This window comes from Oryza glaberrima, chromosome 7 (genome assembly GCF_000147395.1).
Source record: "Oryza glaberrima chromosome 7, OglaRS2, whole genome shotgun sequence".
Lineage (NCBI taxonomy): Eukaryota > Viridiplantae > Streptophyta > Magnoliopsida > Poales > Poaceae > Oryza > Oryza glaberrima.
In genome coordinates, this window is record NC_068332.1 from 7697985 (window position 1) to 7708456 (window position 10472).

General features: G+C 45.6%; 2 protein-coding genes across 2 annotated transcripts; both read left to right on the plus strand.

Annotated features, from left to right (window-relative positions):
• The first annotated feature begins 21 nt into the window (after positions 1–21).
• On the plus strand, positions 22–1780 carry LOC127778751 (DIMBOA UDP-glucosyltransferase BX8-like). The gene is made up of 2 exons (XM_052305373.1): positions 22–600; positions 694–1780. The coding sequence occupies exons 1-2, from the start codon at positions 102–104 to the stop codon at positions 1569–1571; spliced, it is 1377 nt and encodes a 458-aa protein (XP_052161333.1). The 5' UTR covers positions 22–101; the 3' UTR covers positions 1572–1780.
• A 5678-nt stretch (positions 1781–7458) lies between these two features.
• LOC127780660 (uncharacterized) lies at positions 7459–9190 on the plus strand. Its single transcript, XM_052307595.1, has one exon. The coding sequence runs from the start codon at positions 7496–7498 to the stop codon at positions 8966–8968; it is 1473 nt and encodes a 490-aa protein (XP_052163555.1). The 5' UTR covers positions 7459–7495; the 3' UTR covers positions 8969–9190.
• Positions 9191–10472: the final 1282 nt, after the last annotated feature.

A 10472-nucleotide genomic window follows, 5' to 3' on the forward strand; every position in this document is an offset into this window, starting at 1 on the left:
CTCCACCGACCTGAAAAAGAAATCCGTGTCAGTACTCTCTAGCGCTCGCTGCTTGTACCTCGCAAGTCGCAAGCCCCAGGACCTCGCTGAGGACGGCAGCGATGGCCACGCAAGAACGGGAACCCGAACGGCAACCCCACGCCGGCCGCCGCGTCGCGCTGTTCCCGCTGCCGTTCCAGGGCCACCTGAGCCCCATGCTCCAGCTCGCCGATCTCCTCCGCGCGCGGGGGCTCGCCGTCACCGTCCTCCACACGCGCTCCAACGCGCCCGACCCGGCGCGCCACCGCCACGGGCCGGACCTCGCCTTCCTCCCCATCCACGAGGCGGCGCTCCCCGAGGAGGCCACCTCCCCTGGCGCCGACATCGTCGCGCAGCTCCTCGCGCTCAACGCCGCCTGCGAGGCCCCGTTCCGGGACGCCCTGGCGTCGCTGCTCCCCGGCGTGGCGTGCGCCGTGGTGGACGGGCAGTGGTACGCGGCGCTGGGCGCGGCGGCCCGGCTCGGCGTACCCGCGCTCGCGCTCCGGACGGACAGCGCCGCCACGTTCCGCAGCATGCTCGCCTTCCCGCGGCTGCGCGACGCCGGATTCATCCCAATCCAAGGCAAGAACGGATGAATTCGAGCTTGAATCTTGGGGGAGAACTCAGATGAGTGCCACTTCGTTCTCGCTGAATCTTTGTGGATTATCCCTGCAGGCGAGCGGCTGGATGAGGCGGTGCCGGAGCTGGAGCCGCTCCGGGTGCGAGACCTGATCCGCGTCGACGGCTGCGAGACGGAGGCGCTGTGCGGCTTCATCGCCCGCGTCGCCGACGCGATGCGGGATTCGGCGTCTGGGGTCGTCGTCAACACGTTCGACGCCATCGAGGCGTCGGAACTGGGCAAGATCGAGGCCGAGCTGTCCAAGCCAACCTTCGCCGTCGGGCCGCTGCACAAGCTCACCACGGCGAGGACGGCGGCGGAGCAGTACCGCCATTTCGTGCGCCTGTACGGTCCGGACCGCGCCTGCCTCGCGTGGCTGGACGCGCACCCGCCGCGCTCCGTGCTGTACGTGAGCCTGGGGAGCGTCGCCTGCATCGACCACGACATGTTCGACGAAATGGCGTGGGGTCTCGCCGCCAGCGGCGTGCCGTTCCTCTGGGTCAACCGGCCCGGCTCCGTCCGCGGCTGTATGCCAGCGCTACCCTACGGGGTCGACGTGAGCAGGGGCAAGATCGTGCCATGGGCGCCGCAGAGGGACGTCCTGGCGCACCCGGCCATCGGCGGGTTCTGGACGCACTGCGGGTGGAACTCGACGCTGGAGAGCGTCTGTGAGGGGGTGCCCATGCTCGCGCGGCCGTGCTTCGCCGACCAGACGGTGAACGCGAGGTACGTGACGCACCAGTGGGGCGTCGGGCTGGAGCTCGGCGAGGTGTTCGACCGGGACCGCGTCGCCGTGGCGGTGAGGAAGCTGATGGTTGGGGAAGAAGGCGCCGCGATGAGGGAGACAGCGCGTCGCCTGAAAATCCAGGCGAATCAATGCGTCGCTGCGACTCTCGCCATTGACAATCTAGTTAAGTACATTTGTTCGCTGTGAACTGCTCGTTGTAGCATATCAAGTCTTCAGATAATTAGTACTCCTGTCTCTTCATGTTATCTCAATATCTGCTGTAAATTTGTAGCCGAATTGTAACTGGCAAACTTCTGTTGATGAACTCTTGGAAATCTTTGATGTATAAGATTTCAGTGGGATCACTCAACTGAAGTGTTCTGTCCAAACTTTATTCAAGTTATGTTCTTTTCTGATGGTTTTAGTCCTGTTTTCGCTGTTATACGAACTTGATGGTTCTACTACAAAACTATGTGCACTGAAGTCGACTTACTTATGTAGTTATATTGCAGATTTGCAGTTGCTAATATCCTACTGTTTTGTTGTTTCAGCTGTCTCTTGTCTGAACATGCAGGAATTTTGATAACATCCTAATCTGATCGTATATTCAGACATTTCAAGCTTGTTACGATTCTGAGCATGGACTTTGATGTCAATGCTGTTGAAAAGGAGTAACTGTATCTGATAAGAGTTTCACAAAAACAAAGCATGGAGAAATTTGAGTAGAAGTATGAACGATGTAAGCAAATGACATTTTCAAAGTAGTAAGAGAATTATATAACTAAATTCTGCAGACCTAAAATGACTTGGATTCTTCAGAATTGGTGCTACAGCACACAAAGTATGCTATAAATAACAGCTGTCAATTTGGCCCAATGAATATCCTGAAATAAAATAAGCAACTGATGAATTATTTGTACAAAGGCTTGGTCAAAAAAATTATTTGTACAAAGGAACATATGCATTTTTTAACACAAAAAAATATACAAAATGGTAAATAGTGCCAGTGGTATATTATTTGAATAAACATGTAATTCGAAGAATGTTTATATATTACAATGTAGTATTGGCTCCAGTTCAAGATTGAAGTGTTTGCAAATTTTAAGGGTATGTTAGATAATGGAAAATAAGGAGTGGGATTGGAATTAAGAAATAAAAGAAGTGTTAGGATTAAATGGAGGAGGGAGAATGAATAGTTAGCATTCAAAGATGCCTTTTGGTGGGTGGGAAATCATTTCCCTAAAGCCCATTAATCAAACAAGACCTAAGAGTCCACGGGGTCATGTGAAACAGTTTGATGTTTTCTTAAAGATAAAAGGAATTTTTATTCAACTAACATGATTATTAAATCAAGGTAATATAACCATTGAGAACAATCACGAGTGTTTAAGTACTATGCACATATCCAAACATGGTATGATAGCTTCTTCAGAGAAAAATGATGATATTCCTTTTTACTTAACTTCTCTCTAAAACTTGAAATTCGTATTTCACACTTTAAATCGTTTAAAATGAAAAAATATCAAGTACAAAGCTGTAGATCTCGTCTATGTCATTTGGAAAATTTGAAAATCTGTTTTTAATGAGAACTTATAAACATATTCGGACATGTAATTGTTTTCCAAAGAAAACGTTGTCAACTACAAAGTTGCACATCCCATTGAATTATATAGCTTCGGTGTAGAGTATGTGTCCATCCAAGATCATTTAAAACAACTAGGAAGGTGATCTGCGCGTATGAGCGGGCACTTATATTATTAAAAGCTAAGATTATTGTTTGTTCAGAAATTTTTTCTAATAGATTTAGGGCAAACTAAAGTTTGGATAATGTTATTTTATAATAATTTAAGGGTTCTATTTTTCTTAAGATATCTTAGAAAACCATTCACAAACTTTTGAGTAGGAGATGGATTAAGTACTTACAACTTTTGAATAATGTTTTTTTTCTCGAGTAAATAAGAAACTATTGCTAGTTAATTATCATACAGTCCATCTATATACATACGTGTAGTATGGCCGCAAATGAAAAATCCGAGTGCAAGATACTCAAAATTATTTTGATTTAAATCGTCTCATGAAGGTGCATGATATAGTAATAAAGGGAGGGAAGCATATGCATGGGAAAAAAAGAAGAAAGAGAAAAATGAAAAAAAGGGAGGGGAGGCATAGGTACCATGCACGTAGGTGCGTACCTATGCCGAGGTGGGACCTCATACTATTTAGTTTGTTCTAAGATCAATTTAATCTAACGGTTTATAATATTGGACCTACGATTTAACTGAAAATCAAGTAATAGATACTTTGATTTTTTTTCTTAGAATTTCTAATATTTGCCCTAATTTATTATAGCACCACGTGGCAGCTTGCGAGCATTTTAAGGAATTTTAAATGACTAATTAGAATATTAACTGTGCAATATATATGTATGGGACATATGGTAATATTTGTTCCAACTTCATCCATGTTTATATACATGTAGAGAGAAATTAATATTGTAGCTAGCAAGCCATTAGATGTCTAATTAATAGTAACTAATTTTGACACCTATTTATAATTGTTCAGAGTAACTCTTACATATTCATCTTACGACTTCGATGATCCGTTGATCACCAATTTACTGATCACCATGACTCACATGAAAAAAAAATATGTACTACTTAAAGTTTAGAATAGCTGAAATTGATGAATTATATAATTTATGTGATAGCTATTTGAGGGTATAATTGAATGAATTGACTTCTAAAAAGTTAGAATGTTGTTTAAAGAAGATACCATTTAGAAACTTGAAAAGCGTGTAAACAAAAACCAAAATATGGAATCGGGGAAAAAAAAGAGAGGGCCTTAAACTCCCTTTATCACCCTTGTCGTAGTAAGAGTTATATTAATATTCGTCAATATTGTGCTCACATTTATAACATAATGATTCCTTTCAAGTACAAACAAATAGTAAAAAATCCAAATACGACATAACACAAATACATTATAATTACTATATAATCAACTCTCGGTTTCAACTTAAACATAGCTAATTAGTGTTGAGAAAAACACAACCCATGGTGCTTAATTATTCTCTTGCTGCATCACACCTTTAATTTTCTTTCCATGTTATTAACAAAATTAATCATCTCCATATATGATTTGATATGTGGCAAAGCGGTAGCGCTACAGCAGTTATGATCAACTTAGATGTCTCAGACACTACGCTTCGTCACGCGTGTGAAAGGCCAAGGTGTAGACGTGCATTGTGCAGCGGGCAAAAAGAGAATTTCGAACGCTTTATTTATTAGCAATCAATAGATCCAATGATTATAATAATATGTCCACCTGTTCTAGTGTAAGTGTAAATTAGTTAATATAGATTTTAAATTGTTAATATAATGGATAGACAATATAATGGTGTAGACCTTATTTTGAAACAGTGCATTACTTGAGAATAATAGACCAATGTAATAAAAAGTAGATCCGATGATTTATATAATGGGGCCATTAGCTTAAGTGCACATATAAATTAGTTAATATAGATATTGCTTATTTGATAACTATACGGTATAATTGTGTAAAATACGATATAATTGTGTAAAATTTATTTTAAAGTAATGCATTATTTGAAAATAATTGTACAAAGTAACGAGTACACCCGTTTAAATTATATGATGGTAGATTCTTTGTTTGTAAAATAATGATTATTTAAAAAATATATCCATTAAATATATAAATTGAAAAAAGAAGAAAAAAGGAAAAAAAGGAGGAAAGGAAGCGTACATACATACGTATATACTCCACCTGCCAATACACGGGAGGAGGATAGGTGGGACCCATGGTATTTAGTCTGTTTTAAGATCAATTTTATCTAATTGTCTATAATATTGGACCCACCAATTTAAGTGAAAATTAAGGGATAGATGTTTTGCTTTTTTTTAGAATATCTAGGATTTTCTCTATTTTATTAGAGCGCCACGTGGCGGCTTGAGAATGTTTGTAGGAAGCTTTATGGACTTTTAGTATATAATAATAGATAAATCAAAAGTTCAATTTTCAAGATAAATATTAGAGCTTGTAACATATATTTAAGCACGTAAACAATCTCAAACGAAAAGACTGCCAATTAAATTGTAGATCTTATTGAGCTATATAATTTTAAAGTAAAGTGTCTCTTCATCTGATTTCACATAAAAATATATTTAAAAAATCAGTGTTATTATAATAAAGTAAATATTGACTTACCTTGTAATTATGTCGCTAACGGGGAAGACATCGATGTTGTTTTCAAGCCACGTCTGTTATTTAATCAAAGACACGTGTCTCAAATATATTTTTGTGAAACCATATAGAATAATAAATTTATCATCCTGATATCAGGAGGTATCATATTTTCTAATTCTAATGTAAACTCGATAGCTATATATACTAGATAACTCTAGTGTAAAATTTTGAAACACACATGTTTTTTTTTCAAATACTATTTTCTTATTATAATAGTAAGGATTAGCCAGCAAAAGTCTAGCCTCGAGCTTGTGAGTTATCACACATATTGTCTTAGGCAAGTACTGTAATACTTTATATGCTACCCCTAAGAGTGCAACATTGGATTGAGGAGAGAAGTGATAAGGAGAGAGATGATGAGCCACCCTAAAAATAAAGCGGCAACCTCCACACAAACTTTAAGAAATGTGTGAGAGTATTAGAGCAAGCTCAATAATAAAGCCCACTGTCGGCTACAATAGATAGCCATGTCATATATAGCAAACAATATAGCCAATGTGTATAATAGATTAATTGTAACACATATATTTTATTACCTTTGTCAGGACCACCATCTTTCCCATCTGTTCCTCTCACCTTTGCTCCTTCGAACTACGGTGATGCACACGGCAATGGATGACGGTGGCACCCGCAGTGGCTAGGGCGGACAAGGACGCCAACTGAGGCGGAAGAGGGCGACGACGGTGGCGGATGCAGTGGACGAGGGTGCATCGGTAGACGGACGCGACGAACGTGATGGATGAGATGTAGCAAAAGAACGTGACTACGACGATCGCGGTGGACCAAGGGCAACGGCGACGTAAGAGGCCGTGGCCAAGCCGAACACGGGTGGCCGCGGTGGACAAGGTTGTAGCCGAGGCGGACGCAGAGACAAGTGCAGAGGATGAGGTCGGCGGTCCAGGGGCCACAATGGACTATGCGGCGGCGGCGAACGCAGTTGATGGTGACAGCGAGGCGTCGGAAGCCATGGCAGGTGAGGGCAGTGGCGGCGACAGATCCAGTCGATGGCGACAACTGTCACGACAGATGCAATCGACGATGAATGCGGTCACAGCGGACGAGGATGGCGGCAACGGCAACAACCATTGCGGACGAGGGCGGCGACGACGGTCACGGCGGACGAGGGCGGCGGCAGCGGTCACAACGGATGCAGGCGGACGAGTGCGGCGGCGACAACCATGGCGGATGAGGGCGGCAGTGACAGTTATGACAGACGCTGGCAGCGGTAGCGGTCACGATGGTGATGGTAGCCATAGCGGACGAGGACGGGGACGGCGGCGATCCGGTGGTGCGTGACGTCGGCCATAGCGGTAGAGCACGACGCCGGCGATGCGGGCAACGGCGCCTTGCGCGGGTGCGCCCATCTCTCCTAGTGGGCCCACGACGCCTCAGGCGGAGCGTGCAGCCGGGCGACTAATTAGTCGTCCGCTTCTTCTCTCTCCTTCAGCTCATCAATAAATCCTACGTGGATCATCTACCGCCTATTAGTGTACATGCTCTTAGAGATATTAGAGATATGCTAGAGATGACATATCTCTTTATTTATGAGTGAATAATATGGATAAGTTTGGATGAGACCGTCACATCTATCGTAGCGCTTGCCTTTTTCGTTCAGACAAGGCCCACCGGGGACACGCGGCCCCAGCCCGCAGCGATTGCCTTTTAACCGCCTTGCGCGTACTCGTGTGGCACCGGATTTCTAGATTTTTCCGCGACAAAAAATCGTTTCCAAATTCCTCACGTTTTTAGAAGAAAATCTGTTTATTTGCTCAGAGTTCGAAGGCTAACCGACATATACTGATCCCAACAAGAGTCCGAGAAACTTGCGAGTTCCAACGGCAAAACCCCATCATTCTCGTCTCGTCTCCATGGCGATCGAGATGGGAAAGCGGAAGCGGCCGGTGGACGACGGCGGCGACTCATCCGAGCCCGAGCTCCCCGCCGACATCATCGCCCACATCACCGGCCGCCTCACCTCGCAGATCGACTTCCTCAACTGCCGCAACGTCTGCCCGTCCTGGGAGCGCGCGCTGCGCGGCGAGGCGCGCCGCCTCGCCGCCGCGGTGGAGCGCGTCCCGTGGCTGCTCCTCGCCGCCAAGGCCGATGGCTCCTACCTCGGCCGCCGTCAAGCGGGTGACGTCGCGGCTGTGCAGCTCCCCGGCCGCCACGTGCGCCTCGGCCGCCGCGAGATCTGCCTCGGGTGCTCGTCCGGGTGGCTCGTCGTGGCGAACGACTTCGGGTACGCGCGCCTCGTCAACCCGCTCACCGCCGCCACCGCGCCGCTCCCGCCGCTCTGGAGGCTGCCCTACCTCGACGCCGCCCACGGCTACGACGGGTGCGTCGGTAGCTTCCTGTACGTGGATGAACACCACCGCGGCGGGCCGGGCGTGGCGTTCTCGTTCGACGGCCTCTGCGACCTCGTCCTGCTCAAGGCCGTCGTCATCGACATCAGCGACGGCGGCGCCACCGTCGCCGTCCTGTACAGGAGGGAGAGGGAGTTCGCCATGGCACGCACGGGCCAGCGCTCGTGGCGTCTCGTCAACAACAAGCTGGACGGAATCGTCGACATGGCGAGGCACGGGGACGGCAAGCTCTACACGGTGCACCTCTCCGGCAAGGTCGCGCGCTGGAAGTTCGACTGCAACGTCCGCAGGTCGCCGGAGATTCTCGAGTCAGTGCTGGTCATCGACTCGCCCTACCACTACGTCGTCAAGGCGGACAACAACGTCAACGCCATCACCATGTCCCGGGAATACGAACACGACCACCGCGACCGCGCCGGCGAGTGCTGCTACCTCGTCGGAGCGCCGCGCGGCACGCTCTACCTCCTCAAGCGGGTGTACAAGCACAAGCAGGTCGGCAGCGACGGCGGCGGCGGAGGCCGGACGCAGCGCACCACGGCGACGTTCCACGTCTGGCACCTGACATGGGCCAGCAACGGCGGCATGGAGTGGCCGGCCACCATGGACGGCGCCGCCATCTACCATAACCTGGCGACGTTCGTCAGCTACACCGGCGTGGTGTGCGTCGGCAAGAGGGACGCCGACGCCGTGCTCGCCGGTGGCGCCGTGTACTTCACCGAGGACGCCGCCGGCTACGCCGGCGCCGCCATGGCGGAGGACTTCGGCGTGAGGAGGATCAACATCAGGAGGCAAAAAAGCAGGAGGATCACGAGGATGACGCGGTTAGACGACGAGTCGATGAAGAGGATCAAGGACAAGTTGGAGGATGAGGAGAGCGAGGAGGTGAAGCCGCTCGGGCGATGCATGAACTGGCCTCCTCCGTTTTGGTTCATCCCAAGTCTTGATGATAGCCTTGGAGCTGCGCCGCCGGGGAAGTAAGCTTAATTTCAGTTACCTTTTAGTGATGATCAACTCATCATTATGCAGCCCATTGTTCGGAATTTAGCTTGGAGGATTGATTCTGTAGTTAGACCTCGCGCCGTTGCTATGTGAATTTGGTATGATAATATTATTAGAAATGTAATGTAGAATACATGGCGTAACTTTATGTGGTTATACATTTATGTTTTTTATTTTTTTAATAGAAAGAAGTTCAAGTGATAATTTGCAAAATTTACAATGAGAGTAGGGGATATCATATTCACTGCCACCACCACCACCTTCTTCTTAAATAGTATAAAAAATTTTGGTGTATCTCGAAATACCTAGTACAAAAGGTACCGATTTTTAAATAAAAATATTATACTTTCCGATATCTATTTAAGAATAATAGTACAATTATCTTTCGTAATTAATATAATAGCCTACCGAAACAATAGTTATATAACTATCGCATTACAAAGACACCTTTGATGAATCGAGGAGTACACCATTAATATCTTGACTTAGCTCTGTCATACAGCTTGTTGGAATTGTTGGAGCCCATCTCATAGCTGCATACAAATTCGAAAATGCTCAGCACCGCGCCTGATCGTGCGCTGAAAAATCGGTCGCCGCGCGCGCCGTGCTATCGAGCCGCACGGATCGGACGGCTATCCATGCATCAGACTGTGACGTTGACGTTAATCAAAGCAAATACTAACATCTCTCATTTCTTTGGAAATATTTTTTCTCGTAAACTATTTATCTAATCTATGATCTGATTGCACCACTAAATTTGTTACAATTAAATCTTTACAATAAGACCACACATAATTATATTTCGACAAAAAAATATTTTGGCTTTTTTATTGATTTTTTTTAGAATGTTGCATATGGTTCTCTTGATGTTTCAACCAGTAGTTTTACGATGTTTCAGATAGTGTACTAGTGATGTTTCACTATATATGGATCAAATGTTGCAGTGGATTTTGATATTATGGAACGTGCCGTTGCAACAAATCACCCACATATTTTGAAAACCCTCTATTAAGGAAATTTGGTTTATTTTTTGTTCACAAAAAATGTTTCACCTAGTGTACTCACAATGTTTCACTATGTATAGATCTAATGTTGCAGTGAACTGAAATACTCCATTGCAACAAAAAAACCCACATATTTTGGATATCCCCTATTAAGGGAATTCAATTTATTTTTTGTTCCACCGAAAAATGTTTCACCTAGTATACGTATAATGTTTCACTATGTATGGATCAAATGTTGCAGTGAACTGAAACGTTCTTTCGTTATTTGCTGAAACATTGTTTTTATATAAAGTGAAACAACACCCGATTTAAACGAGTGAATCATTTTCGATCTACTTAGTGAAACAATTCCGATATACCTAGTGGAACATCGTGCAACATTTAAAAATAATTCAATAATAAGTTAAAATTTTTTTATCGGAATATATCCATGTGTGATCTTGTTTTGTATATTTAATTGCAACAGATTTAATAGTGCA

Bases quoted from the DNA above. Each gene is read 5' to 3' on its own strand.
- LOC127778751 (XM_052305373.1), top strand. From the start codon at position 102: ATGGCCACGCAAGAACGGGAACCCGAACGGCAACCCCACGCCGGCCGC. The intron at 601-693 runs GCAAGAACGGAT...TTATCCCTGCAG, and splicing joins CGGATTCATCCCAATCCAAG to GCGAGCGGCTGGATGAGGCG.
- LOC127780660 (XM_052307595.1), top strand. From the start codon at position 7,496: ATGGCGATCGAGATGGGAAAGCGGAAGCGGCCGGTGGACGACGGCGGC.